Source organism: Meles meles, chromosome 10 (genome assembly GCF_922984935.1).
Source record: "Meles meles chromosome 10, mMelMel3.1 paternal haplotype, whole genome shotgun sequence".
In the NCBI taxonomy this organism is placed as follows: domain Eukaryota; kingdom Metazoa; phylum Chordata; class Mammalia; order Carnivora; family Mustelidae; genus Meles; species Meles meles.
Window position 1 is genome coordinate 81,539,018 of NC_060075.1, and position 22,101 is coordinate 81,561,118.

General features: G+C 36.0%; 1 protein-coding gene across 4 annotated transcripts in view; it reads left to right on the top strand.

The window, feature by feature from the left end:
* The window catches only part of PCLO (piccolo presynaptic cytomatrix protein), a 439,326-nt gene that overhangs the window by 353,459 nt on the left and 63,766 nt on the right, over positions 1-22,101 (top strand). For all 4 annotated transcript variants that reach the window (XM_046020420.1, XM_046020422.1, XM_046020421.1 and 1 more), the window contains 4 exons: positions 7,223-7,316; positions 8,475-8,546; positions 10,754-10,934; positions 12,560-12,754. In XM_046020420.1, the coding sequence (XP_045876376.1) occupies positions 7,223-7,316; positions 8,475-8,546; positions 10,754-10,934; positions 12,560-12,754 (542 nt within the window). The remainder of the gene's footprint in view (positions 1-7,222; positions 7,317-8,474; positions 8,547-10,753; positions 10,935-12,559; positions 12,755-22,101) is intronic.

The window sequence follows — 22,101 nt, forward strand, 5'->3', positions numbered from 1 at the left end:
CTGTAAAGTCTAGTTTTATTTATTTATTTATTTTTGCCTATTTGTGTATATTCACCTGCCATTTGGCTTGGGCTGCAATTTGCATCTTTTTACATGTTGGTATCTATTGAATTAGGCCACCAGCAAATTGTTTGGATTACAACATTACGGAACAGGTTTGGCAGATGTGTGGCATAGAACACTGAAAAGTAGAAAATATTAAAAACAGAAGAAAAATATGAATAAGGAAATACCACCCTGAAATTAGATGTAACTGGTTTCTCCTATATAATTTGTCCACTAAGATTCTTTTCACTTCTCATGTGATAACCATGGCTTAAGTTCTTCTGGGTCTTCTATTACAAATAAAAGTAAAATCTAGAGTCATTTTTCACAAGAAGCTAACTGACCTTCCGGATGGCCAGTACTGGGCATGAATGTCATCCTAAATACCGTAGTTCTGTAGTCTTTTTCTCTTACTTAGACCTCATATTGAAACATTTCCATGCCTTTTTACTTTCTGCACAACAAAGACAACTCCACACAGTAGGACGCCATTATCGGCCTGCTCTCCCACGTAGGCAACAACGTGAGAGCTTCCTCCTTTCTTTGCCAGTAGTAGGAAGCTGTCTTCTAATAGAGCTCACAGCGTGGTACATCATTACATGGTCAGCTAAGGGTAGCTTTCAGATACATAACTAAACACATTCTTCTGCACATCTCGTTACATTATATATTAAATGTGTTATTTAGTTGGGGAGGTGAATCTAGCACCATCTGTAGCAATGGGCTGATGAGAGTTTTAATCCCACCCAGAATATTAATGGTATAGGATTTGGTTTCATCTGCAGCATTAAATCTGACATCTTTACTAATCCTGATGAGCTGTTGCCCAAAAGAGGTTGTTTCTGATTTCGAAAGGTATAGATATTTAAATATTGTAAAGAATAGGATTAGTCACCGCACAAATCTTTCTAGTGGCCAGAAACTTTGTGTTTCCTTGCACACAGAATCATGGTAAATTTGATCCTGTGATAGATTGCTTATTATGACTAGTTCCCTCATCTCAGAACAGCACCCAGATCACTCATCCAGATAGGTCTCAGACCGATGTGCAAAATTAGTTTGGTTGAAAAAGATAGTGTCATTTTAGAACAGACATTATCAGTCACTTTATTCAGAACCTTCCTATCCTATATCTAGACAAACTGGGGGGAAATTGTCAGAATGACAATGATTGTCCATCTTTAATTTAGAAAAGAGCATGTTTTGTAAATGTAGATAATGGTTGAAACAGTCTGGGATGTTCTGGTTACAATTTCAAAGATCTAGAAGTCACTTTCTCATCGTGTGTTTCATCTAGAAGTCACTTCCATCATCTCTTTGAGAACTGTCAGTGCAAGAAGAACTAATAGTAACAAGGTACTGACGCTGAAATTTTGGCTCAGGAGGCCACTGAGTAAAGTCCTAAAGAACTTGGGTTTGAATTTCAGCCCTGCCTCTTGGAAGTTGTGATTTCTCTAAAGCGATCTCCTCTTCTGCTAAATAAGAATAATAATAACACCCGCTTAGGTTTTTTATAAAATAGACGGAGTAATAAACCAGAAGTAATAAGCATAATGTCTGACACATAATAGGCTCTCAATAAATGGCACTCGATATTATCCTCGGTATTATGTACAGTTACATAATAACTTAGGGTATACCCCTAAATTATCTTAGGTTATATCCCTAGAATTTCCGGAAGCATCTCTGAAACTGGCCTAAAATTGTTGTGATATGTGTATATATACAAATGTATATAATTTATATTCAGGAAATATATGTGTATATATGTATATATGTACACACACACACACACACATATAAATTTAAATTGAGGTGAAGACCTTTAGATTATAGGGTAGATTATAGGAAAGGCTACCTAGATACTTCAGCTTAAGAAAGTTGCAAGTAAGAAAACTGATGGATTATTCTTATTGGCTACATCAAGTCGCCAGTGATCAGTTATTCCCACAAAAAAATGATGTGGAATGGTTGGGTTATCGAATTATAGAAATTTAACAATACTGTTAGGAAATCAAACAACTTTGTTTTCTTCAATCATAAAATATAATACCTTTGTCATTCTTAAAATTAAAAAAAAAAAAAATTCCTGTTCTACAATAAGAATTTCACTGGTCCAATTTTCTCATCTCCTCTCATTCCCTCTTCCCACCCTCGGAGCACTATACTCAGAAGCTCTGAAAACCCAGTTGTCAACCCTGAGAGGAGGGGAAACAAGGAAAGAGCCTCCAGAGTGCATGAACTCAGTCCTTGTCCCTGGCTAACTAAGAAGTGGAAATGAGCAAATCTGAAGGATCTCATTCTGGTTTTCTCTCATTATACTGTTTGACAAAGTACAGGCCTTTTGCCGTGAATGAGATTTTGCTCTGATTGAAGCTGATTTTCATTATCATGATAGCTGGAAGTTCAGTTCCTGCCCGGACTTTCTCTAAACGTCCTTGTTAACATATCAGACTATTTCCCCCAGGACCTCTATAAAAGCTGGGACAGGTGTTGCATGCATTTACAGTTCAAAGGCCAAAGCTTTTTTCATTTTAGTTGATTTTAAGGGAAAAAAATAGAAGTATATTTTAAGGATTCTTCCAATAAGCATTTCTTTAGCACAGAATGTTCTAGACACTGCGAAGTGCTGAGGGTAGAACTGACAAATGGCCACATAGGCTCTGACTTCAGGGAGCACAGACAATCAAGTGATGTGCCAAAAACACACTGCTGCCCAGAACAGTACAGCTCATAAAACAGGATATGACTGGAGCTTTTTTCTAAATTAAAGGAAAACCCTTAGAGGAGTAATTAAAAATAAATTGTGCATGTGTGTGTGTGTGTGTGTGCACGCGCGCACGCACATGCAAGTGCATGTAATTTCCAATAAAGGAAAACCAGATAAAACAAAAGAAATGAAAACCTTCAGAATTTCAGATAGTTCTATGAAAGGGAAATACAAAGAAGCCATCATATTCCATTCATCTTTCTTACTTTTTTTGAAATTAGAAAGAGAAACTCAGAGAATTCCTTTTCCGCTAGTATAGGGGAGAATAATTGAATTTCATGTATCTTTTTCTGCCTGTCTTTAAAGTATGTCTACTCCTGAGGAGGTAACTAGTAAATAATTTAAAAAATGAAAGAGAAAAGAAGTTAGTCAAAACTTCAAGGAGATGAGGGTTAATTTTTTTATTAGCACCATGACCCATCTTGATTAATTGCCTTTTTATTTTCCCTTATTAAAAAACTTCTCTGATTATTAGATACAGCCTAATTATCCTAATATAATATCATTATTGCAATCTTCCAATGAGGGAATATAATGTGTTTTCCAGACAAAGAAGGGAAAGGAAAATGGGCTCTACTTTTTTCTCAACCTAATTCAGGCTCACATTTAAGAATCCCACTGCTTACCTGGTCACCTTCAACTTGTCCGTCCAGATTTTGATGTGGCTATGAGACGTGCCAGCAGTTTTCATCTGTGTAAAGTGGAAACACAGCCCATTGAGATCCATGCTCAAGATGGTCAGTTCGTGGCAATTCTAAAACAAGAGTTAAAAGGAATGGCTTTGTGCAACCATCTCTGTGTCATAATATTCAAGACCAAAAATAAAACCCTGCAAAGGATTGCGTTATCATTAACACAGCTCCACCAGAAATAGTGGGGGCAAATTGTGTGTTCCTGCATTAATTCTAAAGGCAATAGACACCTTGAGCCCGAAGAGAATTGAAGAATCAAACTCACTAATAACATAAAATTTCCCCCAATTGTGGTTGTTTCTGAGTGGATCTGGGCAAGAATAAATACTTATAGTAATTATACTTCATTTCACAACACTCTCTTAGGATATACTATTCAGAATTTGCCTGAACAACTCTAACACTGGCCTAATTTTTATGATATGTGTATATATATACACACATATTGTAGATAATTTATATTACATAAATAGGAAATATATATATTTAAACTGAAGTGAAGAACATTAAGTTATATGGTAAAGAAGACAACCTAGGTACTTCAGCTATTAAGCCTGAAATTAAGAAATTGATGGATTATTCACATTTTGTGAGCCTAATCAATAGAGTTCATATAGCGTATGTTTAAGAGCAACCAATCAGTGTTGCTGTATGCTTGAATCATGGCCCTACCAGTTAATAACTATGCAGCCTTTCCAACATACCTTAATTCACTGAGTTTCATTTTTTTAATCCTGTCTCATAAAATTGCCATGAGGATTAAATGAGTTAACACATAAGAAGCTTTAGAACTCTGCCTGGGAAAAACTAAGCTTTTAATGAATGTTAGCTGTTTTTATTTTAATGTGCTTACTTTATAAATTGCTTTTCATATATGAATTAAGAGCGTTTGTTAAATGTATAAGTGAAAAAAATGACTAAAATATGCAGGTAAAAATTATAACAATTATTCATAAATTCAGAAAAGATAATGAATAATAAATTCTTTGGAAGACATTTAAATAATACAGACTTTTTTCACAAATACTGACATATCTAGGATTTTAGTGAAAATACTTGAGTTTGCATTTGACATTAATTCCTATCTTTTTGAAAAGTTAAGCATTTAATTTTTCAGCATTGGAAAAAAATAATTTACTACTATTCCCCTGTATTATGAACCTTATCCTTATGTTTCCCCATGATCTCATTACCTTAGTAACAAAGCCCAAAACAAATAGAAGCCTTAAAACTTATATTGTCATGTGTTTTTCTTCTAGGTATGCCTACCTAGAGAAATAGCCATAAATTTCTAAAGTAGTAACCAAGGCTTGCTATTATCTTGAAAGTGGTCACATCCATTCTTCCCAAGTCGTTATAAAAAAAAAAATCAAAGACATAAGATATAAAGGAACATAGCTTACCAAAGTTATTTTGAATTTATATTGTAAAATATTTCAAAATCACTGAAAATTATAGAAAATAACTAACAAATACCTGTGTTCTTGCCATTTAGTTCCATCATATTTTAGTATTTTGCTATATAGTCTTCATTTTTTTATTAAAAATATTTTCTAGGTACCCCAAACCCCTCTGAAACCATTCCCCTGTCCACTTGAGATAACCACCAAATAGAATTTATTACCTATAATTGCCAAACTGTCTTATGATGTTTATATGCATTTATTTTATATACATGTATTCATAGTTTACTATATTATTTCCAATGATTTTGATTTTAAATCATGATAACTCACTATAGTTATCCTTCTGCACATTTTTTGCTCAACTTTTTTTTCAAGATTTATCCATCTTAATTTATGAAGGTATATATTTATTCACTTTAACTGATGCTTACTATTTCATTGAAAGAATATATCATAATACATATTATCTTATTATTATGCTATTAGAAACAATGTTATGGTGAATGTTCTTAAAAGCATTCCTTGTGCACAGGTGGGAAAACTTCTGTAAAGTGGAAGTGGAAGAAGTCAAAGTAGAATTTTCTAGGTATTTGGGTCCATAAACTTCACCAGTTTCATCTAAAATTCATCTAAAAACTGTGTACAAATTTATACTGTCTACAGTCTATGAGAATTCCTGTTTCTTTAAATCCTTGCATATGCATTTCCCTAAAATTGTTTGCAATTTGTCTTGAATGAAAAAATGGTCAAATCCTGCTCTCATTTTCACACAAACGAGTTAGTTAGAAGTGACAAGAATGATGCTTTTTTTCTTAAACTGAATTCACTTCACAGTGGTTGACACAGGAGGTCTTGGGAACTGTTTTAGGTTCATTGGTTCTCAATTTGCACATTAGATTTACCTAGGATATTTTTGAAAATTCTGCTACTCAAGCCTCCTCCCAGACGTATGAAATCAGGATCTCCTTGGAGGTGCATGGCAGGGAAATGTGGGTGAAGTGCTGGACCCTACTTGGCAGCCTCGGAACTCAGATTCTTGGGTGATGACAATATGCAGTCCGTGTTGGGAATTCCTGTCCTGGTGTGTGGCTGATAAGAAAGAGAATAAAGCTAAAGAGAGAAGAAAGACGTGATAAAAGTGAGTGGGAACTAGAACTTGATTCTCAGTTGCTCTGTCTAGAATGGAGAGGGTAAATTAGTGCCTGAGAAGCAATAGGAAGAGGCATTCCAGGACGTGGCTGTGCTTGAGACCAGGGTCTAGCAAGAGTTAGTCGGCCCCTTGTTAGGAACAACAAATCAAGGGTCAGGATCCGGTCCCTTTAGAAAAAACAATTTGTAAATCAAAGCACGTGAAAGGACTCCACGTGACTAGGTTGGTTTTCAGGACTCTGCTGCTCAGGGGAGCTGAAGTATTATTTAGGACCTAAGCTATAAGGCTATGCAGAAAATTCGGGGAAAAGGCAGTGAGGATTGGATGAAGGCCTCATCTGTGTGGGTAATGTTGGCTAATAGCAAACAATAGTAATTCCAACCCCGTGATCTGGTAGATGTCAGCTGTAGATGTTCTGTTTGTCTTAACTAGAATAAGTTTGGGATATAAACATCTAACCGCTGCTCAGACTGAATGGAAAAGTCAAGGAAAAATTCACATGCCCCAGGTTGTAAGGAATGAGAAACTATTTTGATCTGGTTTGTAATGATTTATCCAGGCTATTGACATAAACCCAGAATTTATATGTAATTGCTTTATAACTAAATATCCTGCTTTACTAAGAGTGTCAAAATATACTTTAAGTACAATGTAACAAATGTTCATAGAATCTCAGCTGTAGCAACAAACATTTCTCATCCTTTCCTCAGTCAATACAATCATTACAATTTTATACAGACAAAAAAAAAAGAAAGACCATTTGGCTTTGCGGACATGATTAGAAGTAAAAGTATTGGAAAGTGAGATACCAAATTATATTTTATGGGGAAGAAGATATTGATGTTACCATATAGTTCATGCAACAGTCTCCTGGATTCAGGAAAGAGAAAGGTTCTAAAATGATGGTATAGTTAGAACACCTAAAAGCTTTTCTTTAAAAACTACTTTAGGGCAAATGAAGCTAAAGGCATCCAACATATTTTTAAATTATCATTTTGTATCACCTTAAAAAGAGGTTTTAGACAGGAAGGTGATGGGATGATTGCATAATGTTTAAAACAAAATACCGTCTTAAAATGTCTGCATGCTCTTCCAGCTGGCTGTGAAGGCTCAGTTAAGGTGAATAATCAAGATAACTCTTTTTTTTCTTCTAATTCAGTGCTGAGTACAAGAGGAGGACTAAATATGTTCAAAAGAGTCTTAATCCTGAGTGGAATCAAACAGTAATTTATAAAAGTATCTCCATGGAACAGGTATGTAATGATTATTTTCTATATAACATATTTAGGCTAGTATAAGAAAACGGATGACAAAATTATTGCAAGATTGTGGTCTATCCATTTTGCCATGCAAACAAAAAGAAATGTGTAGAATACAAATAATAAACATAGCCAAGTGAAAAGAAATAGATACGGGGCAAAGTTACCATGAGTGTAAATGTGTGCCTTACAACAAATCAGCCAAAAAATAAAGAAATAAGACCAATGGAATATTTTCCATCAATTATTGCAAAATTTAAATATTTCAACAGACTGGGACACATTCATCAAATTTTAAGGGAAAATATTTTCCGACTAGCTAATTATTATTTGTAAAATTTGGTCAATCACTTTCACTTCTTTCCAGTTTTACTGAGATAATTGACTTAATACATTGTATAAGTTTATGGTATACATAATGATCCGATATGTATATGTTACAAAAATAATAGCTGGCAGTGTTTTGACTTTTACAAATAATACAAAGAAAATATTCAGTGTATATGAATATGTTGTTGCACCAGACAGCAGTTTAAGAATTCATCTCTTCTCTGAATCAAGGCCTCTTATGAATCAGGCATCGTGGGGCTAAACTTTACAGACAAAGACATACGGAAGACTAGCTGTAAGGATATTCAAGTTGATTTAGGATTTGTCCTCTGGAAGATTTCCAATTTGATTATGAAGTTGAGGCTAGGTACAAGTTGTAATTTGGGTTCTTGAATTTAAAATAAGTTAAATTTGCCCACAGAAATAAGACAATGCTCCTTTATTTTTTGGTATTTTACTAAAATAAAAAACTCCAATCTAAATATTTTATCTAAATAAGCTAGACAGTTTTGCATCCTATAAATTCCATGTATTTAACGAGCATTTATAGATTCTGCTCTTTTTTTTTTTTAAATAAAAATCAATAGGGGGTCTTAGAAAAGAGGGAATTAGTAAAAGTTTGAGGTCTCTTACGAACAAACACTAGGTTGGACTCTAAAATCACTGACGTTTTATATAATATTTAATATAAACCTACATTTTAGATAAAGTTTGAAGTCTTTTTACACAAATGGAAACAGTTCAAGGAAGCAAAATAGGTGAATCTATAACAGAGTGTGATGAAAATTTGTGGGGTTGGTAACATTTTGATTTAAACTGTAGCTCAAGAAGAAAACCCTGGAGGTCACAGTCTGGGATTATGATAGATTTTCTTCCAACGACTTTCTTGGTGAGGTGAGCATCTGGTTTCCTTTTCTTTATTTGCTTTCACTATGAGCCACCAATTAAAGTTTATTGATACAAACATATTTCTTAAGTTTACTAGATTATCATTTTGGTGAAAACCCTTTTGTGGGTAGGATATATTTCCTGATTTATTCTTTGACTGGATGAGTAGTAATTTGAGTAATGGTTTTCACTCTGCCATTTGATGTACTTTTATTAATTTATGAATTTTATTAAATTGCATTAATTTTATCATCAATTAAATTTATTAATTAAATTAATTTATTAATTAGATTTGTTAATTTTTATTAAATTAAATTTTGTTAAATTATTAATTTATAATTAACTTGCAAATGAATTATTAATTGCTTTGATAGGAGACATGCAATCCCGCTGTGAATCCAAATTTGAGACAGATTACTATAAAATGAGCTCGATTTTTAAAATATATTTTCAGGTATTTAATTGTTCTTCCTCACTGCAGCTGTCAATGGCTTGATGTGACTTTCTGCATTCTTATTTCCTTTAAGCATCCCAAGAAAAATCTCTCAAAATATTTTACGAGACAGAACTAGAAGTAGGAGAAAACAATACAAAACAATTTTATGTAAGTTCACATGGAATCTAACCTAATCATGAAATCTGGCACAGTGGTCAGATCCTGTGCCTTTTTTTAAATCTATCATATTTTTTAAAATATACTATATTTAATAGTCTTTACTTAAAGCAGAAGTTATGAATTAATGTTAAAAAATAAATCATCTCCAAAAATTAAATAACACCTAGACAATATGATATCCCTTCCCAGAAACAATGGAAAACAGTTGTTTAGTCTATGTGCCATGAGACCTTATTTGGTTCCAAGACTCCATACTTTTCTTTCCTATCAAAACTTGGCCATTTGACCTTTACTTGTAGGCTCCCTTGCTGGTACGGGCCCTGGTACTAGTCTTTGGATGGTTCTAGGCTACAATATGCTATCTGACTTAATGTTCCATTTCAGAAAATTGATTTATTGTAGTCCTTATAATTTATTGTTGACATGAACCTAAAGCATATATCCATTGTGTTGGTTCTCGTTTTTTTATATCTCATCAAATCTAAAATGCCAGCAATTGTGAAATGGGTTATTACTCATGAACTACTAAGAATTAAAAAAATGCTGCCAGTCAAACCATGACACAGTACTTTCTCATCATAAATTGCTAGTCATATTATCTCTATTTCAAATATGAGTTAAAGTATGTTTTTTTTTCCATTTTATTTATTTTTTCAGTGTAACAGTATTCATTCTTTTTGCACAACACCCAGTGCTCCATGCAAAACGTGCCCTCCCCATTACCCACCACCTGTTCCCCCAACCTCCCACCCCTGACCCTTCAAAACCCTCAGGTTGCCCCAACCTCCCACCCCTGACCCTTCAAAACCCTCAGGTTGTTTTTCAGAGTCCATAGTCTCTTATGGTCCGCCTCCCCTCCCCAATGTCCATAGCCCGCTCCCCCTCTCCCAATCCCACCTCCCCCCAGATGGGATTGGGAGGGAGACAAACCATAAATGACTCTTAATCTCATAAAGTATGTTTTAAAATACAAGGAATAAGTCAGTAATTGCAAATAATCCATTTTTTAAATTTTGTCCCTCTAGTAACTAAAAGCAAATTTTTAAAAATGATATCCTAGTTTAAAAAAAAAAAAGATATCCAAGTTTATTACTAAATGCGTTCATTTAACAAAAGAGGACTTTCATTCACAAAGATTGAGTCGAGACTACCTTTTTACATCATCTCCAAATAATTTAATTAGCAGTCAAAGATTTTATACAGTTCAGTTTAATCAAAAGTTCATTTTTTTAAAAAAAAGTATTTATTTTAGAGAGAGAGGGTTCACAGTGAGGAGGGCAGCGGGAGAGCAGAGCAGAGCAGATCCCAGTGCGGGGCCCGATCTCACAACCCTGAGATCATGACCTGAGCCGAAATCAAGAGTCTGATGCCCAAACGACTGCACCACCCAGGTGCCCCTAATCAAATATTTTTTAAGCATCTAATATGCACAAGACTTTGCTTCCAATGTCATGGGTAAAGAAAAATTAGGAAGACAGCCTGTCATCCTCAAAGTCATACTATGTCTTTTGGCTTATATCCTTGAGTAAATTTCAGATCACAGAAACAAGTAATGAATGAATTATATCAATTTCATTGACCTATTGCCTTTTTTCAGGTATTGATTGATTTATCTAGCACATCTCATCTCGATAACACTCCTAGATGGTATTCTCTCAAAGAACAGACTGAAAGCATTGATCATGGCAAGTCTCATTCCAGTCAGAGCAGCCAGCAGTCTCCAAAGCCATCTGTCATCAAAAGCAGAAGCCATGGTATCTTCCCTGACCCATCCAAGGGTAGGAGTTATTTCAATTAGAAAAAGCTTTTTTCTATTTGTTCACTCAGTAACTTCTTGAATATGAATGCTTGTATACTTAATATATTTTATAGTGTTGGATTCTATTGGAAAGTATGTAATATAATATCCTACAAACAGTAATGGATATGGAATCAGGAAAAATGGGCTTTAGTCTCAGATCAGCACATAATTAGGTTTATGACTGTGATCTTCACCTCTCTGACTCTGGTTTTCAACCGGTACAACAGAGGGGGTTGGGCTGTATGAGCTCTTTGATTATTTCCAGCTGTCAAAATGAATGATAATATGATTTTATAAAATATGTTGGGGGTATTTCATAAAGAAAATAAAAATCCTCAACAGTCCGTTGACTAGAATACTCATCATTACCATTTATGCATATATTTTCTCGTTGTTTAAACCCCTATTTTTTTAAAGATATATTCTTACTCATACATTATATGTGTAATATATGAACATATATAATTTTGCATCCTGGTTTTTACTTACCATATCAAAATCATTTTCCCCATGTCACCAAAACAATGGGTATGTTGAAATTTGATTATACCTTTCCTAAATGTTGGCCTCGAGCTAATTCTATGATTTTTTTGAACTACTGTCATTATTTTTGAAATGGTAATGTTATCCATTGGGTTTAGCAGTACGCACAGCATTCCCATGTGAATGAGCTTTTCCTTCGAGAGGTTCGTTGCCAATGATCCTACGACACAACATTAATCTTCATCATCAACCAAGTGACTGCCTAGATGAGATAACCATGTAGTATCTTACCTAGACATACTGAACTATTTTTAAGTGTCAACTATAAATTTTTATACTGGACCTGAGTATTGCTCCGTTCTCTCCTCTTCTCAGAAAGTACATCAAATTGAAAAGTGGTTCTTTGTCTATTAGAAAGGAATGGGTCACAAGTGCAAGTGTTCTCGGAGATGGAAAACCACGAGGCCAAGTCCAGTAGGCCACTGAGTTGATATGACAAACCACGGACTGACCATGAGGGCTACAGATGACTTATGAATGAGCTTTATAGGTCATTTATGGATTTCACTTAGCCAGATCAACTCTACCCTGATTAACTTTCTGGAAGATCATTAGCATAAAGACCTCTCTCTCTTTGACAGCCATAGTAAATGTGGGATCTCCATAGACGTTCTCTGAAATCCTCTGAGACATGATTCTCCAGTCTCCACTGTTAATGTGTCCTGGTGACTCGGGCCCCTTCATCTGGGAATTCCCTGCGTTTTCACTGAAAACTCCTCCGTGGGCATGTGAGCTTCTTGTCTCTTGCCTGGTCCCTCCTAGAATTAGCGGTGGCTTAGAGAACTGAAAGCTAACATACACATTTCCATGAGGCTGGTGAGATGTCTGTCCTCTTCTCAGACTTATCTCTTCTCACCATGATTATCCTTTTGACTTTCCTCCCAAAAACCGTTTCCCGAATGTTTAATCACATTACCAAGTGGCGAGCAGTTGCATAAATGAGCCCGAAAGGAAACCGAATTAACATAAATCTTAGACAGTTTCAAATTGTGTGAGACCAAGCTTGACAGGAGAAACGCTGGAGCACTGTTAACTCACGTCTCACCCTCTTGTAACCAGACATGCAGGTTCCTACCATTGAGAAATCCCACAGTAGTCCCGGTAGCTCGAAATCCTCCTCCGAAGGCCACCTGCGCTCTCACGGACCGTCGCGCAGTCAGAGCAAAACCAGCGTCACCCAGAGCCACCTGGAAGATGCTGGGGCTGCCATAGCCGCTGCCGAAGCCGCGGTGCAGCAGCTCCGCCTGCAACCAAGTAAAAGACGCAAATAAATTCCTCAGCATGGCAGCTTCATGTTCATCTGTTGCCTCTCTCTCTCCTGCTGTCCTTCCCTGTTCGCTTTCTGTGTTTTGGCAGACCCTGCTCCCTCCGTCCTCTGTCCCTCTGTCCATGTGAGAACAGTACCAAGACATCAATCCGCTCTTTCTTTAGATTTCTTTCTTTTCTTTTCTTTTTTTTTTTTTCATTTCCTTATGTACGTGGACTGCAGTAAAACTGGCTGTTTCCCCTCTGTCTCCACCATCCATCCAACCTGGCTCACAGTATTTGGTAGCTATGTCTGTGATGTTTGCAGGCAAAGCAGTGTTGTGTGTCCTTTTCGTGTACACTTAAATATCCTTGAGAATCCAGGAATTATAAGCACAAGTGGCTGCCAGTTTTCCAGGCATTACACCAAAAGAAAAAAAAAAAAAAAGCACACACACAAGCATTTAGAGCCGATTAGAGATGAGATTCTCGCATCCGAAAACACTCAAAAATTGTTGGGCAGAAGAGTAATGCGACCAACAGTCGAGTTCTCGAGCCGAGCGGGAGGGGGAAGCCATTTCCAGCTTAAAAACGTCAATGAATTATGCATGTGAAATGTTGTAGCTTTCCATGTGGGAAACTTTCTAGTCTTTTGGGAAACACATCTGGGAAGAAAATCAAGCCTTATATTTTCCAAAAAGTACATAATATTAATAGATGTTTAGACATATGTGATGAGGCAATGTCACCTCATTCAGGAACACAGTCGGGTCCATTCTCTTGGATCACACTTTGTATACGATATCACAGAATTTCTAGGTTATTTTCTTTTCTAACCATTGGAAATCCTTACACAGTCAAGATTCCGATCAAAGAGTAACCACTCACCCAACTTAATTGCTGTTTTTTTGTTGAATTTGCAAAAACTTAGTCGATATGTAAAAACCAAACGAGTGCAGAGATGTGACAAATGGAGCTGCCATTTCACTTCCAAGCAGCATCAGCCAGATCACGGAGAGAGATTGATGTTAGCCCCGTCTCCCCAAGTCTTCATTTCCTGAGAAACAGCCAGTTTTAACCCCTCTAGTGCTGTGCATGTGGTGTCATTTTGGCCTTTGAAAACACAACTTCTTGGGATCGAGCAAAAGATCACTTCTGTTTGCATGAGTAACATTGAAGCTGGTTCCATCTGAGGATACATACTCTGGGTTTCCATTTCACCCACACTGCCACAGCAGCACATAAAAGCGGTCAGACTAATCATGCCAGGAAGCAGCACAGACACAGCATAGCAGGCGTCCTCCCCATTCAAAGAACTCAGTCTGATAATCTGCCTCCACCAGCCAATGGCAACCAAGACCAAAGCCAGCTAGCCCTCAGGAAGGTGGTGTCTGATGGACCAGTCAAGCCAGAAGGAGGTGAGCAGAAAGGCGCTATGCAAAGCACACAGCAAAGAACATCCCCCACATTTAAAGCCCTCATCTTTTAATTTTTTAGAGATTGTCTGATAAAATATGTTTATCCCCTTTTTAATGTGCTTTTGTGGGCATGGCATTTCAGGACTTTCATCATCACCGTGTAAGTCCCCAAATCAGTCCCATAATATATTGACGACAGTGATTTGTATTTTTCTATGCACTGGGCATCTTTTGACTTCTGTTGGGAAATAGATTAACAATATTCATATTGCAGAATGGAATGCATGCTACTAACCTAATCTGTTCAAGCATGACTATAAATATGTTGCATTGTGATAAAAGTTTAAACTGCTCAAAATTCGAATTAGCATACCAGTTGGAATGTAGATCAGTTTTTGTCGCATATTATTTCAAGTGTAACTTTTGAAACTTCAGTGGATTTTGGAAATTCTTAGAGGAAAGTAAGGGAAAAATTGTTAATGCACTAATTCACCTTTACATGGTGAAAGTTCTCTCTTGATCCTACAAACAGACATTTTCCACTCATGTTTCCATAGTTGTTAAGTGTATCAGCTGTGTTGGGCATGTGAATATCCAAGTGCCTGTGTAATAAATAAAGTATCTTTATTTCATTCATAAACTACTGGGTTCTGAGCCATTGTTATATGATGTAGCTTAAAATGAGTGTGTCAGTTTTTGCTTTCTCATTTGATTCCTTGCAATAGAAGATTGCTAGTTACTGTTCTGTTGCTAGTGAGACCTCCAATGATAGAACATTTGGGGAGTGGAACAAAGTTTTATGTTGAAACATCACTAGCTAGATGGAAAATCATTACCAAATGAAAGAACCAAGCGTACATAAACACATGAATAAGTAATGGGGTTGGACTCTTCTAGGCAATACTCCCGCTGTTTCTGGCCCCCACGTCTGATCTACTCCACAGTCTTCTCAGGTTCCTGGATAGAGGAGGATAAATTCCCTGAGCCCTGGCTTTGGAGGTGTATCTAAACTTGATTCCGTAGCTGTATTAAGAAAGGAAATCAAGTTTGTATCCATCTCTAACTAGACCCCAACACTCCTGGAATTTTCCCAAGAAAGAGTATCACCACCAGTAACAGGAATCAAATGAAGGTGATTATAAAATTATCTTCAAATTTAATTCAAAAACATTTATAAAATAAAGTGCTTTAAAAAAATAGGATAGCAGTGCCCCCTTAAGTTCCTTCCAGCCCTGAAATACTTGATTTTGTGATTCTCTACTTGTCTGCAAATTAAAGTCAAGCCTTATACTTTCCTATTGTTTTTCTCTTTATTCTCCAAAAACTACCATTTTTAATATGTTCTTGTCCCAACGAATCAGATATTTAGGAGAAGTGAAAGATGTATGTGGCCTAAAGCACAGTGATGTTTTCTGAATTAGCCAGGTAATTACCCCCTGTGCACAGATTCCCTTTTCTAATTAGTTACTTTCTAATTAGTACTTTCCAAAAGTACTTAAAATCTCGCCTCTTACCTTTTCTTCCATCAAGTTCAGTTGGTTTCTTACTGCTACTCATTTTCTTACTTCAAGTATTCTGTAATGATGTCACAGTAGTGAAATGCTTCCCTATCTCACTCTATTTTAAATTATCATGATTTTGGTATTACTATATAATATTCTGTCTGATTTTTTTGCTAGATGCGATTCTTAAAATTTGTAGCACAATATGTTTAACTCCTTTTCCTTGCATAACGCTATAATGAATAATCTCATCCATTTAAGGTGCTGTGACTGAATCCTGAAGCCATTCTTTATCAAAATAATCAAGATAGCATAGCCTGCTTTCTTGTTTAATTTGGTAGTGACGATAAAATGCCATTTTCTAAAACGTATTTATTTCCCTGCTACTGTGAATGTACCAAGAATGTAATTCAACCATGCATTTTGCCAATGAAGGGTAAACACACTATTGGATTGAATTTATATAAAATGATGTAGGATTCATTTGAAGTGTAGAAAAATTGGTATGAGATGTAAACATACGAAGAGCCAACAAGGTCCCGTCCACTAACTGCATAAATAAGTGTTCTTATTAATTTTAAGTGTTTGGATCAAAGCCTTCCATTTCAAGCCTCACGGTGGAGTTCACACAGTCCCGTTTGCATTCCGATGATAATGCCCTCCGTTTGAACGGTCCTTCACGTCGTACTGAGTGTTCTGTCGCCCATTTTCTCATTTTACCACACATGGTAGAGGAGGTATTCATGGCACATATTCTTATCGTTGTTTTCTGAGTGATCGGAGAGCGGGCTGGGATGACGGAGAGAATACACAGAAATTTCTAGAATCGGCAACGCGACCCTTGTTCCTCGGCCTACCCCTTTGTTTCTTAAATAACAGTGGCTCCTCTGAAATCAAGCTCTTCTGATTCCAGTAAAAACAGTTGTCATGTACATACTTGTTATTGATCACTTAAGTTCTTACAAATGATTAGAGGTTGCTAGAAACGATGGCAGAATACAATTTAGACTTGCTCTCCCTACATGATCCTTTTTTCTGAAGGCTGAAAATTAAGCTGCCACAAAGCGAGGAAATAAAACCCTCTCATGCATGAGTCCAGTGTGGCAGTAAACAGAGTCTGTAGAGACCATGTGTACATTTGTAGTCAATTCTATCAAGGGTGACAAAATTGTCCCTAAAGAGCCTTTTGAATTTTTTTTTTCTTTTTGTGAACTTCTCAGCAGATTTCTGCCTGAAGTGGCATGAAATATGGGTTAAGCAAGAATTATGGAGTGAGCCAGAAAGAACTTTCTCTCCCCTCCGGGGTTTAGTTGCACTCTAGGAACCCCGAAGAGAAAGATTAGACAGATTGTGTCAGATAATCCTACTGCCTAAACAACTCTTTTGTATTTAGAAATCCCTAGAAATGGGTTTTTTTCCAAGCCAGTTGTTTTGGCTGAACAGAGGCTCTGCCATTTCAGAAGGTGACAGCAACCAGAGAGGAGAGTTTAAAAAATAGTTGGTTTCTTTAAAGCCATATTCAGACTGAAACAAATTGAAGCATATTTTAAACCTTAAAAATTAACGTAGCTGACATCCACTATTTCACATTTTAAGTGCATTTTGAAATTCCTGAGTTATTCTTGTTGGATGCTAAGATTTTACATGAATTTTAAAATTAGGAACAGTAATAGAGGCTGAGGAGAAATGTCCCTCCACCCTGGGAAATGAGATAAGAGCCACTGGAATGGGTTGGAGAGGATTGGCGAGCAGATGAACCATTGATTAAGTTGCGTGAGGAAATTATGATTAAGCATTCCTTAGAGGGGCCAAGTTGTAGGAGAAAAGTCTGAAGCTACTTCCACAGACCACTGCTGGAAACTCTGCTTTCAATAAGGCTCATTTTCAGCCCCTGTCACAGAAGCATTTCGTATCCACAGGTTGTCGTGGTGAACGCTTACTAAGCCCTCACGCTGTGGGAGCTGCTCTCTTGGGAGAGTGGTAGGGGGTGGCCGGGCTGGGAAGTGGGGTGGGCTTCGGGAGTAGAGGGTACTATTGATGACGCAGGACGATAGCTAATCTGTGTCCCATTCTCTTCTGACCAGAAGTAGATGGTCACTTTTGGTCAGAAAGAATTTAGCGTTCTCTGTTTCTGGGAAGGACAGGGTTCAAAAGGAGAACTCAGAAGACAAATCAAAGTGAGTTCATTTGGAGGTGGAGTCTTCCGTCACGTATGTAAGAGGTTAATAAAAACAGATTTGCGTTCCTCATTTCAGCGTGTTCATGTAAAAACACAAACTTAAAGTTTGGGTAGTTGAAAATGAAAACAAAATTTAACCTGTAATGATCTGAAAAAAGCAAACATCCAGCAAAATCTGAGAGACTCCAATGGGATAGTTTCAGCTTTCGGAGTTCTCTGCTTGTTTTTCCTGGGGGTGGGGGTTTTCTTTGTTGTCTGTGAAGATCAAAATGCTCTTCTGAAGTTTTTTTTAAGAGTTTCCATATTTTCTTAGAATTATGATGCATTTTCAAATCTTTCTTTAGTCATTTATTGCCAGGAATATCTCCGCCATCCATGCAAAGTCACAGAGAGTAAATGTATAGCTCTGACCATGTGACACTGTGTCTCGTTTATGGACGTTTATTCACAAAGGTGAATCCACCGATGTATCATTATGGGAACTTTGTTCTTTTCCAGTAATAGCTGTGGGTCCGCACCAAGCCATCCACATGTCTGCTTCACACTGGGGATTTATATGTTCGTTTCATGTGACATGACCAACAAGACCAATGGGTGTACGTCAGTAGGGCTGTACCTTGGTCAAACGATCTAGCTATGGGCCTGTATAGTTGGATGTGACTGTGAAGACATGAGCTAATTTTAACATGCCAAAGTCCCTTCAATGCTGTTTATGACATAGCTTTCACCAAGTTCAACTTAATTTTTAAAATACAAATTATTTGGTCTTAAAGAAATTATTTTCAAAAAAAGTTACTTTATCAAATTACCACCAGGGAGCAGGACCCTGGGGAAATGAGATAGGCAAGTAAATGCTGGCGGAGGAAATAAATGAGAAGCTTGGAGCGTGAGAAGGCCGATGGGGACATAGTGCGGGACCCTGGACAGAGCGCACAGTATGAGCACGGGGCTGGGAATGCGTTCACCTGGATAAGAGGGATCATGCAACTGGGGGAAACACTACTGAAGGAGAGGCAGAGGAATGGCAAGGCACCATCTGGCTACCTAACAGATTTGCCTAAGTCCAGATATCGAACTATAAATGAATTACTTGATTTTTTTTCCCCCACTTCTCATCTGCATGTACTACATTATGCAAGACCATGATACTTCACCCATTCTGCCTTATGCAAGATGGGGGTGGGGAGTCAGGGAGAAAGTGGGATAGGATGAAAGGAATCTTCATGTGTACTGAGCCAGACTCTGAAAATGTTCTTTTTTCTTTTTATTTTATTACTGTGTTGAATGTATAAATATATAATTAATCATTGAGGAGCCAAAAAAAAACAAAAAACTTGCTGATTTTAAATGTGAACATATTAAAAAAAATAAAAATAAAAAAATAAATGGGAGCATATTATATCAGAAATGCAGAATTTTGATTGGGGTCTTGGGTTTTTTTTAGATATATGAATAGCAATAATGTAGACAATCATAGCTTTATAATTCAATGTATTTTAAGATGCTGTAAGATAAAGATTTCCATGAGATACTGAAGACTAAAAATTAATTGATTAAATTAATAGTTTAAACAGTATCCAATCAAAATATTGATATTATAAATCAAACAAAACATAAATTTTTAAGAAGAAAAGCTTGAGGGGTCCCTGGTGGCTCAGTGGGTTAAGCCTCTGCCTTCAGCTCAGTTCATGATCTCAGGGTCCTGGGATCGACTCTCTGCTCACTGAGGAGCCTGCTTCCCCTTCTCTCTCTGCCTGCCTTTCTGCCTACTTGTGATCTCTCTCTCTCTGTCAAACAAATAAATAAAATCCTTTAAAAAAAAAAAAAAGCTTGATAAAAGTCAGGAGCATGGGATCCTTTTTTTAAACTTATAAGCAAAACAGTGCATTAAAATTTCTGCTATATTTGTTCTCAAAAGAGTACAGGAACAAAATCCACTTTTCTTCCTAAACATATTTCAGATTGAAAACCACATTATTTGAAGTTCTGTAGGTCACATTATAATTTTACCTGACTATATACAATGAATTTGGAATCTATATAAAAAGATACAAAAAATGGACTTTTTTATACTATATAATAATTGAAACTTCTTTCCGTATGGATCTATTACATGCTTTATTTTGTTAAAGAGCATTCTCATTGCTGATGACATTTCATAAAGTAAATAACTATTGAATCACTATTTTGGCTTCATCCAGCAATTGAGGTACCAGCAAATTAAAAACTTCATGTAGGGAAAACCCCTTTTTGGAAGAACGTGTGTTATTTTATGACTGCCAAATATTATTTTTTGTCGTAGCTTTCTGCAAACCATGAAGTAGTTTTCTAAAGCAAGAGTAGAATAGACAAGCATAATTTTTTGATACATATCATTTTTTTTAAGATTTCATTTATTTATTTGACAGACAGAGATCTCAAGTAGGCAGAGAGGCAGGCAGAGAGAGAGGAGGAAGTAGGCTCCCCGCTGAGCAGAGAGCCCCATGTGGGGCTCAATCCCAGGACCCTGGGATCATGACCTGAGCGGAAGGCAGAGGATTTAACCCACTGAGCCACCCATCGCCCCGATACATATCATTTTTAAATCAGACTTTTTACTTTGTAGAGTTGTGAAGTTCTGGATGGAACCAGTTCCAAAACTAGAGAGGTTAATAAGAATAATATTAATAAAAATAAATCCTTTTAAGAAAGCCAAACAGCTGAATATTTTTCATTTCAAGCATAAAATAAAAAATGAAAGGCACAATAGAATAATCATCATTTATAGTGGTTTAAGATGTCTGTCCAAAATAACTGAGGTTAATTGGGTTCTTCTATTTTCATAGTTAATACTTCATTTCTATTAAAGTAGATCTAGAGCAGTAATTCTCAATGTGTGTCCCAGGGTCCCCTTCAGGGTTTACAAGGTCAAATATAAGAATATTAAGTGTTATTTGCCTTTTTCTTTCTCATTCTTTCTTGTGTACAGTAGAGTTTCCTGCATTTACATGAGATGTTATGACATCATTGCCTTGAAGTCTAATGGAATACGTGCTTATTGGTTGCTTATTCTAAATTTTTCTTCCTTGAGTATGATAAATATTGATAGATAGAACTCACAGGAAATAAAGTTCTCTGGGGGAATTCAATATTTTTTTAAGAATTTAAAAGCAGCCTTGAGATCAAAATATTTAAGAGCTTGATCTCTATGAATGCATAGTCATAATCTTTCCAGTAGCCAAAGACACTGGGTAACTGGAGGTTTCTTCCAGGATCTATTTGTCATATTTGTCTCTAAATGTTCTATACTTTTTTTTCTCTTCTATTGTATTCCAAAATCCCTTCTTTCCTTTCTCATCTAATGATAATTTATAATTATTAAGACTGACAAATGGCAATTTTTCATTTAATATTTAAGCTATTTTATTGGGCTTGATTTAGGTCAAATGATGAATGTATGTCCATATATATTACTTACTACTTTCAAAATTTGACTGGTAAATTGTTTAATTAGGTTTAATCAAGCTGCTTCCAACCTAAAGCAGAGAGGGAGTATTATGAAGATAGAATAAATTTTATTTGCATCCTTATCTTATAGATAAAGCTTGTTTGAAAGACTATTGTTATAAGTAGTTTCCTTTTATCTTCTATTGTAGTATCTATATTACCAGTCTCATATATTTCAAATTAATATTGTTGGTGTAAGATAAACTGAAGATCATCACTCTGATTCAAAATTGAGAAAAAATTCAGTTTTTCAGCCTCTTATCTAATTCTTGATTTTTATTTTCAAGTAATAATTTAATGTGCTTTTAAGCAATTAAAGCTAAAAGGGAATTCTGAAAATATTCATCATTTGTGGACAATACTATCTGAATTATATATATTAGTTGCTTATCATTTATTCATATTCATATATGCATTTTTTGAATGAATATTATGTTCCAGAACCTCTTCAAAGAGTTACTGACCCTGCAGTGAACAAAACAAATGAGAATAACCACCCCTGGAAATCTCCCATCTAGTAATATTTATTGAATAACCAATTAGATATCTGGGAAGAATTAGGAAGAATGGGAAAAGTGTAAGTTTTGCTCCACTGAGATTGAAAAAGAAAAAACACATAGTCATCGTCTTAAATTTGTATGCAAACATCCTTATCTTTAGAAATATCTGGAAATATAATTAAGTATATTTTTATTTGTCCTCGCTCTGGTTCTCACTAATAACTTTTACAGTCCTCTGAGATATAACCACCTATAGGAGGAGAGAAAGTAT